Below are 22,587 nucleotides of genomic sequence, written 5' to 3' on the forward strand. Positions count from 1 at the left end.
AGTCCACTATACCATTAGGGTGTAATGGTGCTTGGGGTGTGGGACATGGATTTCAGCCTTGCCTTAAGAGGGTGCAAGTCCCAAAGGTTTTGAGCAGCTTAGATTCTTCGTATGACCAGGTTCAATGTTTGGGAGTCAGGGAATAGAGTGTAGTTTGCTGCCAGTGAAACCCTTTTTGCTTCTCCTTAGTCCTGTTTCTCTTCCAGTGAGGATGCCATGGAGTATTCAAAAGAGTTTGTGACTGCAGTCGTGCTTGGCAAAGATCTAGTGCCCAGGCAAGTTGAGAAGCCTCTGATTCCTTGACAAGTATCTGCTGTTCTGTAGTAAAGTCACTCGTTCCCTATCGGAAGCCCTAAGATCATTTCTGTCTCCAGTTTCCTCATTTACCTGTCCTTGTGTGCTTCTTACTTGTCTCCCTAGTTACCTGTATTGCTTTATCTTTTATGCGGACACCTATATTGGTGTTCACACACCTTTGTGTGAGCATATCCCTCCCCTGTCTCGCAGTTGCCTGTATGAAAGAAAATGATGAATATCCTGTCTCTATAAATCTGTACATTGCAGTATCTGATATGTCTGTGCCATCTCCTGGGTTGTCTGTGTTATGCCATCCCTCTTTACCCTCTGCTCCAAAGTAGGTATACTGTCAGCTTGTATTTTATGCTGTTTGTCCCTGGTTACCTGTTCCATATCATCTTATATCTTTGAGCCAGCTCCCTAATTTCTTGTATCTTCACATTTCTCACCTCTCATCATCTCCTGGGATATGTCCTCCTGAATGGGCATTGGACTAGAAGCCAGGCAACCTGAGTTTTTTTTTCACCTCTGTCCTGTTGTGTGATCTCACATAATGGTGCCATTTCCTAGGCTTGTAGAGTTCAGTGGAGGAGCAATACTACAGTACTACTAGAATTTGCCTGTTGGTGAATTGTATGACAAAATCTTTTCCATCCAGTAATCTGTTTACTGATATCACATATCTCTACCATCTTCCTGGTTTATCTTTTTGTGACATCCTGTAATTGTTTCCTACTTGCCTGTTTCTGAGATTGCACTCTTGTATCATCTCCTTCTTTATCTATTCATTGACCTCTCTCATACTTGTGTTCATTATTCTGATTCTGTTACTGCATTTCATACTTGTTTATTGTTGCATTGATTTCCTGTGGCTTCTTTTCCCTGGTTCCTGGTGCAGTGTGATGTCACACCTCATCTCTGAAGTCATCTGCGTTAATGGCATTGTTGCATTCTTGTAGTATCTCTTGTAGCATGGTTTCTGTTCTGTGTGTATCTATTGTCCTCTGTTACCTGTCAGTAGTTCCCTGTCCAGGCATTGTGAATACTTCTTCTCTTTTCCAGGATTGGTCTCTCACAGCTAGAGGGGTTTCGCCGGCAACTTCTTGATGTTCTTCAGAGGAGCAACAAGCCAAAGGTAAGAATGAAGATGAACAGACACCTCAGTGTAAGTCCCTGAACAGTGAAGATAAACTTCCTTAATGTCACACAACAATATTGCAAACTTCTCCAGCCCCTCAGGTCCACTGTGACTACTGTCTAGGTAACCATAGGAGTGATGACAAGAGCTAGAAGGCAGCTAGAGAGATCAGAGCTTAAGGCTATATGCTGCAACCCAATAATTATAGTTTCATGTGATGATTCTGGTTCACATGCTTTAAGTTCAGTGCTACAGTCCTAAAACAACTAAGCAGGCAATTCTCCCACCTGAGCTTGTTTTGAAGTCTGTGCTCCAGCTGTAGCTTTTTCTTGTTGGTAAGAAATGGTAACAGTATTGGAAATACAGGAATTGTGAGTTTATATAGGCACAGCTGTGTGTTGTCTGAATAGTGCTACAATACGCAGCCAGATAACATTTTGGAAATAGGTGTGTGAAGTTGTTCCTGCTCAGGCTTTTTGACGGTCACATTGAGACAGAAAAGCTCTAAGATTTTAAGATATTTGAGGGTAAAATAATATAAAAATGATTGGGAGAAAAGTGAGCTTACTTTTTTTTTATTAGCATTTTATGGTGGGTTTTTTTGTGGTTTGGATTAGAGGTTTTTGGTGTTTTTTGTGAGGGGGATTTCTTTTAGTGCATAAAGAAGAGCCTAAAGGGAATTTTTGTCTGGTTATGTTATATAATCTTTTGCTTGTTTTTAAACATCAAAAATTCAGATTTTTTTTCTACTTTGTTTATTTTGGAAGGTTTGGTAAGTTATCATTTGAGAGATAAAGATGTCCTTGTTCTAGATCCCTAACTCTAAGAAAGTTTCCAGCAAAAAGAGGAAAGACAAGATTTTGCTGTTTTTAAGATTAAAATTGGAAGAGGAAAGGAGGAAGAAACAACCTTTCTTTTTGGATGGGGTTATCTCTATCTTTGGGTACACGATTAGGGAACCAAGTCACAAGCCCCATTCCTTTCATGTGTTTAGTTTAAACGAATCTACTTAACAGTCTCTAAGATGATTTTGCTTTTCTCCATTTTGTCCCTCCCCGTTCTTGTATTGGACAGTGGCGAATCATTGTAGGTGCTACAAAGTGCATACCGAAGTCAGAGCTCCCTGAAGAGACAGAAGAAAATTCAGTAACCAGTAATCGCCTGTGGACCCATCCTAGTGATCTAACTATTGCCCTGTCTGCAAGCACACCCCTCTACCCACCTGGCCGCATCATCCATGTGGTACACAATCATCCTGCAGAGCAGTGCTGGTGAGTGTGTGCAGAGCTGTGAAGCCAGCCCATGGATGGGAGTGAAAATTACTTTTGGAAAAGACTCCCCAGTAGATGAACCAACCCATATGAGGGAGTTGATTTTTTTCCACTGTCCTATGGTGACTATGTGCTATGAGGGTGGGAAGATACTCATATTGCTGGTGATGCAGACTTCTGAAGCAATAGCTGTAGCATGTGTACTATAATATCTCCTATCTCCCTTTTTCTTGTTGTTGCTTTTTCTGTCTCTGTAACCTCTTGTTACTTTTGCATGCCAAAGTACTGGCCTACTCCCCATTTTTCTCTTTGTAATACCAACTCCTCTTCTAGTTGCTGTGAGCAAGAGGATCCCACTTACTTTGCTATCTGGGGTGACAACAAAGCATTTAATGAAGTGATCATCTCACCAGCAATGTTGCATGAACACTTGCCATATGTGGTCATGGAAGGGCTCAACAAGGTAACACTGAGAATTGGGATCAAGGATTTGGGAGGGGTCGTTCAGTGGGACAGCATGGACTTTGACTTGAATGCATAAGAGGCCATGGTTGGTCAGGAAAGGCTTGGTATGATAGTGCTGATAAGGTGAGTTTATAGTCACAAATGGACAAGGGATGTGGTGATTTAAGCATACAGGCTGGCTAGGCTTCTCAGTGCCAAGCAAAAGCTCTGCATGTATGTTGGAAAGTCAGAAAACTGCCCTGATGCAGTCCAGTTTTATTAATTCTTATGGCAAAAGCACTTAGATGCCCTAACTAAAGCTAGTATCTTGTCACAGCCCTTCATGAACACTTTGCCCAGCAGAGCTGGCTATTAAATACCCAATACCATTTATTTTGTGGAGAGGGGGAGAAGACTGCTCTGGGCCAGTCTTGCCCAAACTATTAGTGTCAAATTTAATGGGATCTGGAAATTGAATATAGATCTTCATCCCAATACCAGTGTCCTAAACTAGGCCCTCTTTCCAAATATGATGCCACAGTTAACTGATGTTGAGTGGTATTTAGTTCCTTCTCTCAGAATCTGCTCATTCCAGGTTGTGATAGAACTAAATGTCTGTATGTGCAGCTGTGGGGTTGGAGGAGAGGGTTCAAAAATCTTACAGCCTGCTGCTGCAGCCCCTCTGTTACCCCGTGGGGTGACCAAGTTTGTGTATAATGCTTGCAGTATGCCTTTGCCCCTGAACTACAGTTTTAAGCCATGCAGCTCTGACATGTAGATTTAGCCAAGACTCTTATCCTGCTGGAGTCTTGAGGTTGCTTCTGGCAGCATCTTTGGTCACCTCCCCAGTGCTGATTTCCCAATAGGGCATTTTGACAGGGTGGATGGTGTCAAAGTTATTCAATGTAATCCTTTATTTCAAGATCTTGCTCTGTGCTTGCAGAAGGCATTGATAAGAAACAAATGGACAAATCTAGCAGTTTCGGGCAAATCTAGCAGTTTCATGAAAATCCTGAGCTGAGAACAGCAAAACTGCTATCTCCAGTAAAACACTGGTGTTTCTTTGCTCACTTTGAATAGGTCCTGGAGAACTACAACAAGGGAAAAACAGCTTTACTTTCTGCAGCCAAAGTAATGGTGAGTCCTACAGAAGTGGATCTAACCCCAGAGTTAATCTTCCAGAGTCAGCCCTTGCCTAGTGGACCCTCAGTACAGATTGGAACTGGAGCCATAGCAGTGGACAGAAGGAACAGCAGTATTAAGTAAGGACATATCTTTGATTTCTTAAGAGATTTACTGGATCTGGGTGTGGGTCCTCTTCCTCTTGGGGCACTGTGATAAATGTTTGTGGGAAGGACAGATCCAAGGCCTGCCTATGTGAGACCTTTACTTAGCCTCAGTATACCTTGGACATGTTAGAGGAAAAAACAATCTTTGTCTTACTGAAGAATACATTGATGCAGCAAGGTCAGGAGGACCTAGAAGACAAGGTATGGAAACTTCTTTTTCCATTTATCAAGGCTACTAGGGTTTTTGTGGTACCACAAAGCCAAACCTTGCAGTCTTGCAGCCAAATCTCCATTTTCCTGGGTGAATTATGTGCTCAAAGATACTCTGTGTGGTAATTCTCAAAAGCAGCAGATGCCATAAGCTTACCAGCAAATATGTGCACTTAATGTTTCTTTATAATATGTGACTTGTGGAATAATATAAACAGGAGAATCTGGAAACACAGATACAGGTATCTGGGGTAGCAGTATGGGACAAGAGTGAAGACGATTTCAGTGTGATGGGAAAGCAATAGGTGTTCTGTCTGTGAAGGACTAGAGTCAGAAGCTCAGTCCAGTGGAAACCAAGCAAGGGAGAAACACATGTTCTGAAAATGTTCCTGCAGTGATTATTTTATGAAAGCTAGACCACTGGTCAGTGAGCAGTGACACAAATATGCTGGCAAAGACCATAAGTTGGAGGCTGGGTAGTACATCCAGCATGTATACAAAGGATTAGTGTGAGGAAGAACTTGTTCTTTCTAGTAGATGTAAAGCAGAAAGACTCCTTGCATATTTTCAGATGAAGTTTGAGGCACTGAAGGAGACCACAGATTTGCAAGAGGCAGAAAAAAAATATATAAAAATATGGACAAAGATATGTTTCAAAGTTGTAAGATGAAGCATGTGACAGACGGTGGCAATGTGGTGAGAGAGACTCGTTTCTTTGCAAGGGAATCTCTTCTACTTTGGAGATTTTGAGTAAAGAAACTGAAAGAGAAGCTGTGCAGTGTCTAAATAGATTGTGAGAAGAGGCAGGATGAAATGGTCTGTGCTGAAAACAATGCACAGCTGAGTGTCCTTGAGGTAACATGAGTGAGGTGTAAATTTAAAGAAAAGATGAGAGAGAAGACAGTAAATAATATGAAAATAATAAGGTTCTTGTCACAGAGAGAGGGAGTGATGGCCAGAAACAAGCAAAGGAGAGCTTAGACAGGAGGAGAACCACAGCACTGAAACAGCAAGAGGAGGGACTGGTTCATGTTTGTGAAGGCTCCAAGAAGTCCAAGAAGATGAATTAGGTCAAACAGCAGGAAGGAGAGTGGTTTCCATGTCATAGCCAGAGCAAACCCTGGAGAAATAGCCTAAGGAATTGCTTCATCTTGAGGTGAGTGAAAGCAGAGAGGGAATTCTTGTGAGATATGAAAGGGAAAGTAGGAGAGGGAAAGAGCAAAGAGGCTTTGGGGAGGTATTGGAGGAGGAAGAGTTGCAACTTGATGGTGTTTAGTTAAAAAATGGAGCCAGTTACTGTGTCAGATTCCCTGTTTTGGGGGTTCTTGAAATCTGTTCGCATACTTTAGCAAGGCTAGCCATGCGCATATTAGTCTGCTCTGTTGAAATAACAGTTGGATCAAATCTTGGCTTAAATTAAAAGCCTTTCCCTATAGATCAGTTGTGCCTTTTGGCAGCTGCAGTAGTCATTTACTAAGCCCGGTTCTTGTCCCAGACATTTCTCAAGTTTCTGTTTTTAGGGCAGACACTTTCTGACTGCAAGTAATCTCAAGTTTTGTGTGGGCTTGGTATGGGAAGCTCTTTTCCTGTATCTTTGACCCTATATTGGGAGGAACCTGACTGATCTATAGAAGTCTTAGTGTGACTGGAATTTTCTAAAGATCTTTACCTGTCTTAAGTTGAGTAGATTGCTCTTTTACCTATTTTAAAGTCGTCTGTTGGAAATGGTACCTAAATTGGTCATAGACAATGCTGTAACATAGTCTTCTGTCACTTTTTGGTAGTAAGGTAGTGATTGCCAGCAGGGAGAAGGAGGGGAAGGCATGAGACTGGAATGGTTCAGAGAATGAGAGGAAGGAGAAAATAGTCATAGGTTAACTGTAAGCCTGTCCTTTAATGTCTCATACCTCAAGCCTCTCTATTAATGTAGGAATTAGATGTGGAGGGGTAGGTGTAGAAGTGTTAGGTGGGGGTTAGGTGAGGGCTTAGCTTTCAGCTGGGAGGAGGAAGAAATGAAGTGTCTCCTACACTTATGTGAGATGGCTCTAGTTAGAGAAGTGATGTGTGCCCAAGACTCAGTTCCTCAGTTGTGGTTCTCTAAGGAGTGATGCAAACTCATGTTGTCCCTGTTACTCTTTGCAGGAGCAAGTCTCATTCTGAAATTAGCTTGGAGGGATTTTATGAGACAAAGGCAGTTTCTCCTGTGCAGAAAGACCCTGTGGAACTTCTCCTCCTAGATACAAAGGAACGGCTGTCTGTGGAGCTCCAGGACCGTCGTGCCCCTCTAGCAACCATGGAGAGCCTCTCTGATAATGAATCCATCTACAGCTTTGACTCAAGGCGCTCCTCTGGTTTTCGAAGCATCCGGGGCTCCCCTAGCCTCCATGCTGTCATGGAGAAGGATGAGACACACTGCTTTTATATAGACCCTGTTATCCCTGAGGAGAACCCCTCCCTCAGCTCACGGACAGAGCTGCTGGCTGCTGATAGCCTTTCCAAGCACTCCCAGGAGACTCAGGCCCCAGACACTGTTCTCAACAGTGGTGGTACTACCCCCCAGCGACGCTTCAGTAAGGAGGGGGCCAGCAGTGAGGGAGACCAAGTTTCTTTATCCCCTCATGAGGAGCTGTCCCTCCAGAATGGACGACTCACCGATGTTCCCAGTCCCCAAGTACTGGAGTTTGCTGAGTTCATAGACAGCCTCTTTAATTTGGATAGCAAAAGCAGCTCCTTCCAGGACATCTACTGCGTGATGGTGTCAGACAGCTCCAGTGACTTTGCAGAGATGCCCAAGTCTGTCAGTGATCAGGAGATCCTGTTAAGGGCCCAATATGAACCCAACTTAGTCCCAAAGCCCCCAAGGTTGTTTGCAGGCTCAACAGATCCTTCGTCGGGCATCTCTGTCTCACCTTCCTTCCCCCTTAGTTCATCCGGAGAACTCATGGACATCACTCCCACAGGTGTGAGCAGCCAGGAGTGCTTGGCCCCTGACAAAATCCGGACTTCCACCCCCTCTGGGCATGTAACCAGCCCTGCCAAGCAGGAGGACCTCATGATTTCTGCTCTCTAGGGCAGGGGTAAATGGGTGCGGCTCTGCGAGCTGATCCCATAGGCTGAGTGCTGGGATAATACTTGGAAGCGTTGGTCATTGGGCAGTTCAGGTCAGAGGAGACACCTGGAAACATTCCTTCTGGGGTGCCACAATGGCAGCACAGTGGTGTCTGGAGGACGGATTGTGCTCGGGACCCGTGCTTTTATTTGAGAGAAGAAGCATTACCTCACAATGCCTGCTACACTAAGAGGGTCTGAGTCACTAGAGGTAGATGCAAGTTCCCTACCTTAGCCTGTCTGGTTTCTATTAAGGGGCAGATTCCTTGCCCCAGGGTACTTGCTGAGGTGTGGGAGTGAAATATTCTGCTTCAGGGAATCCTTCGAGGTGAAGGAGTGGATTCTCTGAAGTTTGAAAGTTGTATGAACGGAAGCAAAGGGACCAGATCACCTCCCTAGTACTATTTTCAATGGTTTTGGAAATAAGCGGATTGAAACTTTGGGCCCTGTTGCACTAACATGTTGGATCTGGCCCAAGATCCAATTCGTCATACTTCCATGGGGATCGTTTTTGTAGGACACTCTCCCATTTTAAAGCCATTGGGACTGTATTCTCCCTAAATGCAGTCTCCCCTTCCCTGGCCAGGCACAGCAAGAATCAGGCAGTCACTGTGTTTTCACTCCCCTGAGTATATCTGTGTTCAGTGACCACCAGGCTGCTTTTGAGAGGAAAGGAAACTGTTCTGGAGAGCCAAAGCCCTTTGCCACGTTTCTTCCTTTGCCAGAAGGAGTTTTCCTGGATGTCGCCATCGTCACTTACAGATCCCTGGACCACTCTGAGCTGGCAACGTTCCCGCAGGACTGACAAGATTCTCATCTCAGAGCTGCATGGAAGGATCAACTTCAACATTTAGAAGGCTCATCTGCACCCAGCATTACTTGCCAGGCCCCTGTGGAGCCTAGGAGCCTCTGCTGGATCCTGCTGGGTCCTAACACCGCCAGTATGTAGTAATCACAGATCAGAGCCAGCCTCTGTCATTGAGAGTTCAGGGAAAAAATGAACTCTTACTAAGTATTGAAATCTCCTGTATGTTTACAGAGCTGCTAAGCTTTTTGGAAGGTATTTATTAAGCACACAGGAAAGCTTTCCCTAAGCGAGAAGCATGTTCATTCTCTCCTTCCTGTAACATTCCCTCTGGGGATATAGGAGGGAGAGAATGGGCAGACTTTGGTACAATTGCAAGTCTCCTGTTTTTAAAGTGCGGGTAGGATGATAGGAGAACCCCTTGGATCTAAGCCTAGGGGAAACTGCATGCATCCCTCACCCAGTCTCCTTCTCTGCCTCCCCATTGCATGACAACACATTACATACCCCAGTCATGTCACTGGTAAAACTATGTGAGCACTGCTGTGCAGAGCCTCAATGTCCAGAGTAGCCAAATAGAGCTGTAATATGGCAGAAATTTTCTGACCATGGAGGCAGGAGAGAAGCTACCTATCTAGAAAGTTAAACATACTATGACCTGCACAAATTCTTTAACTGACAAAATACACTCAAAGCTTGGCAGAATCACCAATCAGTCTTATGGGAGCTCTGACCTCTCTCACTGGAAAAGAAATTCCCAATTAACTTCCTTATTGTACCCATGTTGTTGTCCTCCTCTCTCCTCCTTTACTGTGGTATTTCTGTTGTGGGAGAATACTGTGCTTCCCATGAGCTTAGTCCAACTGTTCATGAGTACTACCTGGGATCTTGTTATCTGTAGCCTCTAGCTGTGTTCATCAAGTAGTAGCTAGAAGCCCTGGCCATGGATCTGGACTCTGATGTCCTGGGTGCTGTACAAACAAAGCAAGAGTGGTATCAAGCACTATTGCATCAGAACAGTAGCACTTTATGTCCATTGTTTATTGATGTAAATGACTTCAGCAGGTGCACAGAAATGCTGAACTGGACTTTGTGTCCAAGTGCTAAAGTCCCTTATAACAATTCAATATAAGACACTGTATCTTCTACTCCTTACAAATCACAGGGCCTCTAGAAGTGCAGCGGCTTTGTCAAATAGGCGGTCAAATATTGTCAAAAAGACAGTAAAATACTGTCCCAGTGGTTTACATTCAAAATGTGATCTCTTCTAACTTCTTGAAGGGAATAAGCCTTTCTGGATTCTAAGTACTTTGTACAAGAAAAAGCATTTCCTTCCGAGCAACAAAAAGTTACTTCTTCTTTTTTTGTAGATCCTTCAGAAAAGAGCAGAGTGTTGTATTCCCCTTGCTGAGAACTTCAGTAGTTCAGGAATTCATACAGAAGAGCTGTGTAAGTGTCATCAGATCATCCACTATTGCAGACGCGGGTAAAGGTGAATTGCTGCAGATACCCAAAATTAAAAAGGTGATGTCCAGGAATGCTGGACGATAAGCTGAATAGTTATGAGGGAGAAAGGGTCATTTGGAGATGGAGACTGATACTAGTAGGCTAGCTTACCTCCTGATGCAAGCTGCTTGACATTTTGGTAGAGTGAGGAAAAGGAGTTAATTTCTGCCTTTAAACGTTGGCAGAAGGTGGGTAGTAATAACTTAGCACTTAGGTGGAGTTTTATATCTGCAAAGCACTTTACAAACATTAATGAAAGAAGTGTCTCAATTCCTGGCAGTTAGTAATGAGGAGATGGCTTTCTCTGAGACTAGGTCGAACTGCTGGTGCCCTACACAAGGGAGGTAGAAGTTGACTCAAAGCAAGGAAGGTAGATTCCTCCCTGTTAGAAAAGAGTTATTGTTTCAGTAGTGACCTGATTAAGTTTAACAGATTGCACTATTGCACTAGAAAGTCATTTCTAATCTGGGTGTAACTCCATTATTTCTTGGCATACATGATCATGTGCATGACTGTTTCCTTTCTCTGTGCCATTGGAACTGTATCGTGGGGGAATGTGGCTACCTTGCCCTGACCAGCTGTATCAGAAACAGCCTGGCATGCTGCAATTTTGCTTTGTTTGTGTTCTGTGCTTATTAGGCTTCTTCTGAAAAGCCTGGAAATACCTCCTGCTTGTGACCTAGCTCACCATAGGCCAAGGCAGTGAAGGTGCAAAACAGCCTGTTTAGTTAAGGTTCTTATTGCAACACATTATTGGTAATCGCCGTTTTCCACTGTTTTCTCCTGACAAACAGATCTGTTCCCAGTTGCTGACCCTCACAAAGTAAATCTATGTTCTCTGCATTTTTGCTTTAAATGTCTTTCTGTATGTCTTCATTCTCATAATTTCTGTGCTGTAGGAGCATTTGCACAGGCTGATGTTGTATTCCATCTTGGAAGAGCATATTTGAAAAGTTAAAAATAAATACTAAGACTGTAGTTACCTTCTTCATTCATACTGCATACTACTGCCTACTTTCTCTGCCTTCTTCTACTCTGATGTGTAGCTGTCTTTGTTAAACGAAGCTTCTTCAGGTTTCTTAACCGCTTGGCTGCTGGTTTCTATTCTCAGGCTGTTATGCAGCCACTTTGTACATCTTAATGTTTAGATATTCCCTTAATATTTCAGTGAGACATTACACCCCATAGGGGCAGTACTAGAAGTGTTACTTGTGGTGCCTGACACACTGGACCTCAGCTAAGCAACCAACAGTTCTTTGGCATATCCTTAAATAGCAATTTGGAGCTACTGGATAAAGGAGTAGAACTGAGGCCATCCAGTTCCTGGAGGACAGAAAATGGACTTTGTGCACCCTAAAATTAAAGCATAGTCAGTGAAACCCTGTACACTGATGCAGCTTTATCAAAAACTCTAGCAAGGTTTTCTCTGTTCTTTCCATAGCCCTTCAGGTACACAAGTTTCATTTAACTGTGTAAGGATGGGATGTTGTCATCTCATGTTATTGGAGACATTCTCAGCAGACTGTAGTGGAATGTAATCCTGAAGCCTTGAAACATTTGGGGCAATGTGGGAGGCCCTTAACTAGGTGCATGTTTAACTACATCCATCAGCTTAGTGAGGAAGAGCCTCTGACCTTTTCTCAAACACCCTCGCAAGATATGATGGATTTGATGTTGCTCTGTTCTTCACATCTATAGCCTGCACGCTAAATATTTTAAGTATGTCCAAAGTGGAAGAAAATATTCCCATTGATAATATTCTGATATTGAGCCCTGAGCATGTAGTGCTGGCTAACTTTATTTTTGATAGCTCTTCTACCTCAGTAATGCTGCTTTTATTGTTTTAATTGCAGCAGTGCCAAGCACATAGAGAGGATCCTGCTGTGCTGTGTGTACAAATACAGAACAGAAAGACATCTCTTCTCCAACACTTAATGTTCTTCCCTCTCCTCTGTGGAGCTGTCCTATCTGTTTGGAAATGCATTTTCTTCTGAAGTTATGACTCTTTGATCTTTCTTTATTTCTCTAATCTCTATTCCTGTCATGTAATCAGGAGCTACCTTATCTCTCTTCTTGGTTACTCCATCTCAGGATGATGGTGTCTCAGTCTACATCCTTGGTAGCCCCACTGACACAGTTACTCCCCATGTTCTCATAATGTTTCAAAACACAGTGGAATGGGATTCCTGTCATTGTCTGTCTTCCCTAAATTTGTGTCTTGATTCACTTGAGAGCTGCTGCTTTCAGTGGCAGATAAGGATGTGTAGAAAGGTCATAGAGTTGTTAGCACTGAAAGGTTCTTAGATGTGAGTGTAATATCTCTAGCTTTTGCTTCTCGTGTTTCTGGTCTATATTTTCCATATTTATTCACAGCTTCTACAATTTTTTAAAAGAACTTTATTCAGAGGTGAACAGGAGTTATATGAGATATTTTGCTCTGTACAGAGGACTGATATGGCAAAGCTAGTTGTGAATGTAAATATGAAAATCCACTGACTCTCATTTCTGTGCTTTTGGGATATTAAATATGTTGTTTTAGATTACACTAACAGCTGAAGGTTCCAAACAGGAATGGGATTTAAAGAGGAACTAGGTGTTGCTGTCAATGAACAAAGGAAGATGAGAAGGAAGAAAATCCACTTGGATGAAATCCTGTCTAACATGCTGTAGATGACCCTTCTTGTGCAGGGAGGTTGGACTAGATGATCTCCACAAGTCCCTTCCAACCTTACCGATTCTGTGATTTAGTGAGCAATGGGGGGATGCACATTCAGTATATGCTCTTTAGAACTTCTGCTGCGAGAGCTGACTTATTGCCCTACCTTGGCCAGTGTATCCTGTCTCTGCCAAAGGAAACAGTGTAGGGGGGATCTGTGACAAGCCCAGCAAACTGAATGGATGTAGGATTACTTCTTCGGATATCATCTCCAAATAAGTTTCACCCCGCCCCTTCAGTTTCACTGTGTTTGTAAGGAGGAGCTAATTAAGAGGGGTGTTAAACCTTCTCTTTGCCTTCAGTGATTTTGTTTCTTTATTGAGTCTTTCTGATTTGTCCCTGCTCTAGATGCATTTTGTCCCACTCTGTGTGAAGTTTTTCTGTAGTTTTGTCTGTTGCTACTTCCCATTTTTAAATTCATTTTAATTCTTGATGTGTTCTGCTTTCAGACTGGGTATTGAGCTCTATACATGTTTGTGAGCATCTTGTTGATTTATAAAATGGCCTCTGGTAATATATTCTTTGTGCATTTGGTTGTTTTCTCTATGTTTTTTTTATCTGCAGGTTGGCAAAGACCAGTATTTTCATTGAACTGCCCACACAGCTACCCAGTTTAATTTAGAGCTCAGGGCATATGAGTGATAAGAATTATTCCTTGCAGCGGCCATGTGTTGATCATTGCTGAAATATATTTGTTGGTGTGTTTGCAATTTGCCTTTTGCAGCTATAGCCCTTCAGAGAAGCTTGAAAGTAGCTTCAGGCTTAGTCAAAAATATGTTTTTGTCATCTGCCAGTGTACTGACAACCTTATACTTGTTCCCTTTCCTAGGATCTCTCTCACATCTATCTGGGAGCAAAACAGAATATGTATTACCTTACCTATGCAAAATGTACCTGGTTTCCTCTGCAAGTTTTACAAGCTGAGTGGATGTGTTTCTAGATATTGTGAAATTCACTGAGGTGTCTTAAAATTTAATTGTTCAGTCACAAGCTACCTCCCTGTTTCTGCTGGTGAATAGATGTCATATGCTCATATGCATACATAAATACTGCATATACTTATAAGTGCTGCCTGCTATATCTAAATCCCAACATGACCATGACACTGGAAGGCATTCCAGCCTACCCCGTTTAATTTTCATGATCAACAGAAGCACTTCTGTATCTACCTTGAGAATCAGCTGGCCTGGAGATCTGCTAGATACCGAGTGTTCACTGTGTGATTATGCGTACCCACGGCTTGGATATTCTCCTCTCTTTGCAGTATGAGAACATTCTGCCTGCAGCAGCTTTTCTCAGTTTGCAGCAAGGTTACCAGCAGCATTTGATCTCTCTTTTTTTAGGCAAGATGGTTGTAACTACTGCCTGCAGGACACATTAAACCACATAGGCCAGTAATTTGCTGATAAAGTGGCTTATAAGTCTTTAAATGCAATGCAGAAATACTGGCAGTATTTAAAGTAACCTTTAGCCCTCAACAAGCCTAGCAGCTTTGCTGTTTGCTTGAAAGCTCCTTCAGCTTTTTTTGAATCTGTGGTATTACATTTACATCTTTCTGCTCAGACAAGTGAAATCTGAGATCCTTTTTGCTGAAGATCCTTCTATGCTGTCATATGTTTGTTATCCTGTCTTGTGTTGAAGTTACCCCAACTGAAGCTGGATTTTTGCTGAAAGCTGTTATGTAATTATGCTGCTGCCAGCACAACTCTCACAGAGCTGTGATACTCGCTTTCTATTCGGAGAAGCATAGGGTGAGTAAATATTTGTTGGCTAAATGCTACCTTGTTAGAGTTCTGTAGCAACAGAAGCAATGAGTTACAAAAGTAAAGGGAAGTGTAAGGAAAATGGATCAAATATCTAACATATTGAACCTGAAAGCTCAATGTGAAATCCCAAGATAGACTTAACAGGAATGGCTGTTGTTGCTATTAGCTTTGGGCAACAGTGCACAAAATAGAAAAGGACACATGCAGTCTAAAACTCCTGTCAGGTCCTTTTCTTAACAGATGAAATGTCAGCTTCTTTCCTGCTTGCAGTGTACATGGTGCCTCTTTAACCTGCTTAAAGAAACGGAAGGTTGGAAATTAAGCAGTTGTTTTGCACAGACTGCTCTGCTGGATTCTCTGAGAGAACTTACTGCTTTGAAGCATTTGAAAGCACTGGTTCACTTGGTCTTGTTGCACATCCTTATCAGAGGCTGTTCAGTACTGAGCTGCAAAGCTGAATTTAGGGAAGAACTACATCTCTTGTGCAAGAGTTCCCTTCCATGGTGCTCCCTCATGGATGATGCTGTCTTTCATGTTGCAGGCAGGGAGTGCATCCTGCTGGGAGGCAAACACTGCCCTTAGCAGAAGGGAGGGTGAGAGAGAGGCTGGAACTGAGACATATGACTTAGTTTGGGAGTTCATTGCTTTCCAGTAAAGTAGTCATACAGCTAATATGGGTGGAGAAGTATGAGAGGTGTAGGTGAAATGGGTTGTATGAATATTAATTGATGTCCTTCTCCTCCTTGCCAACTCCTGAATGGGCTCTATTCCCTTCAAGTGAGAAGCCAGTGCCCCTTGTAGTGAGTTGTTGCAGGTCAGATGGCATGGATCAGCACCTGGGGCCTGCAGTTTGTTTGCTTTTGTTTTACATTCCATCCCTGAGAGTCAGGGCCTTCTTCACTGCCAATTGGGTAGGTGGGTGGGTATCGTATCTGTGGTGGATAGAGCTGGAAACCTAAACCTTGCTAATTTGTAAACTCTGTGTCATTAGAACTGAGAAATATTTTAGGAAGGAAATCCTTTATTGTGTAACAATAACCCATCGTGTGGAGGGTGGTATGTTCTGCATGGCGGCAAAACTGTTGGCTTCCATTGCAAACTACCAAGCTTCTGTTGCACTTTCTTCTTCACCATCTCCACACTGTATCTACACCCTGTGCTTCTGTTAGAGCTGTTACACCCTGTGCTCTGTGCAGGAGAATGTTGCCATTCTAAACTCTGGCTATTAGTGGACATACACACTTAAAATTTGAAACTGTCAGAGAGCAGTTCCTCATTGTGTCGTAGAAGTGACAGCCCTAAACGACAAGAGGAAGTGTATGCACTTACCTTCAAGGACTTCACTGCCTCCATTATTGATATATGTTTTTGCTTATTTTCTTGAGTTCATACGTGTTGTGCCTTTGTTTTCCATTGGCTTGAGGTACAAACCTTCTGCTTGGGATCATACAGCTACTAGCTTCCTTTCCAACTTCTACACATTTTTTTTCCTCTGGAATGTGGATGCAAGGAGATGAGGTTTGGCCAAGGACTGATTCAGAGTTGTTCTTACTGTCGATACCTCTTTTTCTACCTCGGTTAGGCTTTGCAAGATTTCCCCACTATCTCCTGCCACTTCAGGTTATCTCAAAGTGCCAATAGCAAAGTCGGACCTGAGGCAGGCTGCTTCTTCATACTCACACCACAGTTACCCAGCCATCCCCCTCCAATCTTGAATCTTGTCTTGCAAGGCAATTTTTATCCACAGTAGGAAAGGAAGACTCCCACCATTTCTTACCTGTGGTGTATGTGATCTCAGACAATGTTTAACAGGTTTATTCATGAATATAACTCCCTGTCTTCAAGATCTGACCCTCTATGTGCAAGAACTTATGCTGAAAGGGACTTGTCATATTCTAAACTGTTCCCTGCAGTTTTGATGTAATGACAGTTCTCAGATTGGTTCTAGGATAGCTTCCAAACATAAGCTCTCTTATTAGGGAGTTGGGCATTTTTGCTGTTGTCGTTTCTGTGTTTGAGACCCCTGCTGACTTCACCATATCATCCCTTGTTCTGTTTTTCACTTGCTGAAATATTCTACCCATGCTTCACATCCATATGATAAAAGGACCTCTATTTGGTTTCTTATTTATTTCTGTAAAATCATTAAACACAGACCAGCACAAAAATGAACCTTCATTTTGGTTTTATTGGGATTCCACTGCCCTGCTTTCTGACACACGCTTTATGCAATTCTGATGCCTCAGAGTCAGAAAAATGTGATACATGTGGCAGTACCAAGATGAGGAGGGAGCAATCCAAAGCAGCATGTACATTGCTCAGCACTCAGACGTGTTTGGTGGCACTTGCCTGTATGATCTGTCCTGTCCTAACACATTACCTTAGGGAGTGTTGTGTATATGAAAACGATCTCATCACTGTGTGTTTGATAGACTACTACTACTCACCTCCTTGGGTCTTAGCTCCTTTATCAGCATATCTACAGGTTCCACTGGCAGCCACTGTCTGGTGGGTAAGTGGCATCGTTTGCAACTACCAAGGTTATAGCTTCCCTGCTTTCCCTCCACAAATACTGCAATTGACAGCAGAGGTGACATCCAGGGAATAGTTCCAAGTTCCTGTCCTACTGAAACTTCATTAATAATGTCAGTGCAGGGATTACTGATAATGAGTTGCACCTCACCATCTGCATGCATGGGGCAGCAGGAGAGGAGCACTCTGTACTATAAGACCTTTTCCTTTAGCTCAGCTGTCTGCTGCTATGTCTTTCCATGACAGCCCCCAGTCTGGTCTCTTCTCCTAGATGGCTGTTCATAAGCAGAGACAGTAAGACTGGAAAAACTGGGCAGAAGCTACTTTTCTCTCATTTTTTGGTGTTCCTTAGTGCCAGCTCTGTTGGGTGGAACCCAGCTCAATGACCTCCATGCTGTAAGAGTCACGGCTATATTTTGATGGGGGGCTCTACCAGGCAATGCGATAGAATAGCTTCTTTGCCTTCCACACCTCTGTAAGGGACAACACCAATGCCTCTATAGAAAAAAAACCTTTTGCTGGCTTCTGTAACCTATCTCGCATCACATGCTGGGGCAACTCACACTACAATAGCTATGAAATTAACTCTTTCAGCCCAACTGTCTCTTTATAGCTAAAGTCTTTTGCATTTATGGGAATAAATAATTCTTCTAGGGAGCTCTGAGCTGCTCTGGGTGCCTCTCACCGTGTGCAATCAGTGGGGAAAGAACGCAGGAGCCTCTGTCCCCATGCTCAAGGTCACTGCCCTTTCCAGGAATGCTGCCCTCTGGATCCCTGCTCTGAGCTGCCCCAGCATGAAGACTACAAGGAAGCTCAAGCACCCTTCGTGTGCCATTCTCATGTGACTTTTTGTACCTATATGTGAAAGAGCTAAACTAATATTGCTATAAAGAAAGATGCAGATTAATATAGCATATTCTATAAAGATATATGTATATAAAATACATGTATATAAAAATTTCTGTATATTGTATGGCACTGTGTATAAAATGAATGTAGAAGCATGACTGGTGTATGTGACTGTTCCCAAGCCTGACCTGCAGAATGATGTTCATGTGATTTGCCTGAGGTTATATCCTGAAGGGTTGTGTGTGCATTGTACTCTTATTATAGAAGGACAAGGAAGACGATGGTGCTTTATCACTACAACTGTCTGAAGTTCTCTATCTCCAGAGGCCCCTTCCAAGCTCAACCGTTCTGTGATTCTGTGATATGAATGTTTGGTGCTGTTTACACTATGTATGGAAAAATACGGTAGTATTTTCATGTTCTGGAAAGTGGAAAGCAGTAGCCTGACTACAGGGACAGAGAGGCAAGGAGAGCAATGGAACAAGTTAGTGAAAGGTACAGGAGCTTTCTGACCAGTTGTTGGAAATATGGAAAAGGAATGCCTGGAAGAAAATAATCCTATTAATGGCTGCCTGGAATAGTTTTTACAGTTGTTCCTGAACAAACTTAGTACTCTCATGGAATTAAGAGCTACAAAGTGGCTGAACTACTGAGTTCCTATAAAAATGTCTAGAAAAAGTGCTGGTATGTATAAATGCTTGTCTGATGCTTTGGTAGGGGTTTGCCCTCTCCCTCCTCATCCACCATAACCATATCAGTTAGTCTGATAAAAGGATATTACCTCTTCTATAAACACTTTCTCAAGCTAAAGAAAAAAAAAAAACAGCAATAAATCTCTGGATACTACCCTTGTATAAACATAAAATAATCCATGCTTAGGAATGAGTGTTTTAATAGAATTACTAAGGTGAAAGTATATGAATGTGTACACAGCAGGCATTTTGGAAGTTGCTTTAAACCCTCTTTTACTACTAAGCACCTTAGCTAATAAATGTTGCTAGGGTTGTAGCTGCCATTTCCAGGAAGACTGTTTGACATGCTGGTGGCCATAGAAGAAATTTCTGGTTTACTAAGGAACATATTTTTTTTCGAACTGTTATCCCTAAAGTGTCCAGAATTACAGAGCAAAACAGTTTTTAAAACAATTTGCAGAACAGGTCGATGCATTCCCAAGCAAACAAAGAAAACATGTGGAAACTGATGTATGAGAAGTTAAAGTTGTTTTAGTTACTTGTAAATGAAAAGCATGGTGGCAGCATTGCACAAGCTGGTTCATCAGGGTTTTGTTTTGTTTTGTTTTGTTTGAAGAATGCTAGGTGGTCCTTCAGTTAGAAAGGAGAAAAAGAAAAGGTTAAGAAACAATAACTTAGAGGTGACTGTACAGAGTGTATATTTAAAAAAATCTTACCAAGAAAGGTCAACAGCTATTTAATTAGAGTCTACGTGTTAGAAGAGGTACTGATCTGGTCAGCTGTATTACACAAAATTTTACTTGACCAAGTGATATTTCTTGGAAATAGTGCTAAGCTCAAAGGAAATAAAAACAATTTACAGATGGAAAGGGCTTTTAGCTGGGTGATGTCTCTAGCTCTCAGTGGTTTGATACAGGTTTATTTAGTTCTTTCAGTTAATAGTACAGTAAAAAAAATAGGCATGCTATTCGGAATTCGTGGGTAATCCTGGTTAGTACAAACAGGTGAGGAGTCAAGTTAGTCCTCCTCAGTGTAAGGGAAATCTTGGAAAACTGCAGAAATGGGAAAACAGGATGTGAATGCTTTTTCCTGCTGGAAGTCAGTACAGGAGCTTGAACAAGCCTTAATTTCTTTGACGAGAAATGAGAGGTGGATGCATATTGCTTCCCTCTGTGCAGTTGTGGTGTCCTGTGCTCGTTTCTCTGGCTCCTGGTGCTAGATGCCCTGGGGAGCCTGATGGTCAGTCAGCTGTGCTGCCGCAAAGGGATCTGTCCCTGTGCTTGCAGCTGCTGCTGGCTTTGTACACTTACTCTTTGCAGGCATTCCCTGTGTCTAGCTCAGCTGAGCATCCACAAACTGAAGTTGTGATATGCCTGCTCCCCATACTTGCTCTGCAGCTGCAAAGTATGAGCCTGGGAAGTAACAATAATGTGTAGAATAACTGATCAGCAATGTGTGAGGGGCTAGGCCCCCTGGGGTCTTGTTGCTGGAAGGCCTCATGTATACTGTGAACTGGCACAAGCTCTGTGGAGAAGAGCCTGAGAAATCAATGCAGTAGCAGTATGAAAGAATTTCTTGTGTCTCTGGCTCTTTGGAAAGTCTCTTTCACTGGAAACATTGCTTACCACAAAGGTAGCTGAGCTGGTTATCAGGAGTCACAGGAGTTCAGCACAGAGTAAATGGCACTTTCCAACCTGCTTGAGAATGTTTTTTGTTTGGTTGGTTTTTTGTATGCAAACACTCCCACTCTGCCTAGTTGTTCTGAATCCCAGAATGCTGATTTGAATCTCCATGCTTCTGACTGCAACCTATCTCCTAGAATGGAAGTGTGTTCCCTTGCAGGAAATCTTCCTTTATTCTTTCATAAATCAATGGGGATGTTTTTTCATCTTGGGAACAAACCTCTTGCAGTTAATGAATAACCAGCGAAAGATTTATCAATGCTTTCTTTTTTTTTTTTTTTTTTTTTTTTTTTTTTTGCCAAGAAGAGATAACAGAACAAGCTCACAGGAGACTGATTCCGCCTCCAGCAGTATGGGAGATACCTTGGGTGTGTATAGAGCTTTGGAGAAGGATGAGATTGCATCCTCTGCTGTCTCTTCCCCGTCCACTGGCTTATACTGAAAAGCGGCTTGCAGTCTCAGTGCAAGGAGGTTCACAGTCAAAGCAGGCCATCCCCAAGAAAGGCTTTGTAAGGACAGGCCTGCCTAGGCTGAACAAGCCTTGCCTGTCTGATCTGTCTGTATTGGCCTTTGTGGTGTCACATGTCGAGTCAGACACAGAAGACCAAGAGGCTTGTGCATGAGGTGTGTTCTTAAAAGCATGTGTGCTCTTGCATTAGTGCTGATGATTAGCGAGTACTGATCCGTGGCTGCACTGAGGGACATCTTCCACAGCTTTGACAACCTGTCAGGTCTACAAAGGTTTTTTTGCCCATCACTTAGATATTTTTGCTCTGTGCTATAGAAGCTCTTTGCCAATGGAGCCAGGCTGATATCCTTCTATATCTGTTTGTTAATTTGAGACGTCTTGCTCCAGAAATAAGGGTTGGGGGGGGGACCCCTATTTGTCTTTTCATTGTGTTCTGAAGACAGAGCTCCTGGAATGGAGGATCTTCACTGAGCATTTTATGTCCCTCAAGCTGAGGAAGAGGCTCCCAGGAAGGCCCTTTAGACTCCTAGTTTGCCTAGAAACTGGCAGGAGTTGCCTGAAACACTAGTGAGAGGCAGCCCAAGCAAGCAGTGTTTTGTTTAGGTGGCTGCATAACCTCCCTTATGAAATGCCTGCATTCTGTACAGCTGGCAGGAGGCCCCAGAATAACCACACTTGCTGAAGAGGGGAAGAATTGCAGCAGTGTTTGAGGCAAGGAGATGCTGTAACACAAAGATGAAAGCTATCAGGCAGCCTAGAGAGACCCACACAGAAGACAAGAAAGATGCACATGGGGGCTGAAGGAAGAATGAAATGTACCTTAATTTTTATAAGATTGCCTGCTGATTGCTGTGCTGGCTGCCTCAGAGAGAGCTGCAGAGAAGTGTACATGCTCTCTAAAGCCAAAGAAGGATGGAGGATAAGGAGAAAGGGTCAAAAAGGAGAGAATATTTATATGAACACAGGCAAAGAAAGAAATCAACTGGTTGGATTTCTGATACAAACCCTGATTCTTCAGTTGGGCTATATTTACACTTACTGAACCCAATTACATCAGCATTGGTGATCATAAAAGGGAGGACTCCTTGTGAATGAGAAGTGTTCATGTAGGAAGTTGACTGGAGCCTCTTGCCAGCCTTCATCCTTAGTTCCCTTGGCGTATGAACCGGGAGTGCTCCTCTAAGCTGGGATGCATTGGCAATACGGTGAGACAGATCTTGCAACAAGATAAAACCAAAATATCTCTGTCCTAAGCAGCAGGTGCCCTACTGAGGCTAGGCTAATTTGCTTCCATGTTCAGACTCTCTCCGCTAGGCAGGCTATTTCCAGAATGCAGGAAGAGAGCAATCTAGGATGTACCTTACACACCAGTGATAACAGTATCAGTGAGTTGAAGTTAACAAGGCCAATGACCTAGGAGTGAATGACAGTCTGTGTACTGCTTCGATGTTACCTCTTTCTAGTCCCCTTACATTTTCCTCTGCCTTTCTGTGTCCTCAGATAAAGCCCAGTTACAAGAACAGGAAGAAGACTGAATTGAACAAAGAAAAGTTTCATAGAACAATACAGTAACAAGAAACAGAACGCAGTGTTATGGGCTTCACCCTACCCTTGTATCCCCAGCTCAACAGAGATGTCCCAAATATCCCTTCACACTTACCTCCACTTGTCTCCATTTTGAGCCATGCAGAACACAGAGTTCCTCCTCCCTGAGACTGTCAAGTGAGATAAGAATGGGATGTGATAACTCTGGTATCTGAAACCCTTTCCATAATGTCTTGCCAGCGAGCTTGCTGCATCATCCACGCGTCCT

General features: G+C 42.9%; 1 protein-coding gene across 1 annotated transcript in view; it reads left to right on the forward strand.

Annotated features, from left to right (window-relative positions):
- DAGLA (diacylglycerol lipase alpha) overlaps positions 1-18,086 on the forward strand; it is a 74,588-nt gene extending 56,502 nt beyond the window's left edge. Inside the window, exons 16-21 of the mRNA XM_062576568.1 lie at positions 207-275; positions 1,360-1,432; positions 2,510-2,706; positions 3,040-3,169; positions 4,231-4,412; positions 6,792-18,086. Of these exons, the coding sequence (XP_062432552.1) occupies positions 207-275; positions 1,360-1,432; positions 2,510-2,706; positions 3,040-3,169; positions 4,231-4,412; positions 6,792-7,719 (1,579 nt within the window). The 3' untranslated portion in view covers positions 7,720-18,086. The remainder of the gene's footprint in view (positions 1-206; positions 276-1,359; positions 1,433-2,509; positions 2,707-3,039; positions 3,170-4,230; positions 4,413-6,791) is intronic.
- The last annotated feature ends 4,501 nt before the right edge of the window (positions 18,087-22,587 follow it).

This window comes from Rhea pennata, chromosome 5, assembly GCF_028389875.1.
Source record: "Rhea pennata isolate bPtePen1 chromosome 5, bPtePen1.pri, whole genome shotgun sequence".
Lineage (NCBI taxonomy): Eukaryota > Metazoa > Chordata > Aves > Rheiformes > Rheidae > Rhea > Rhea pennata.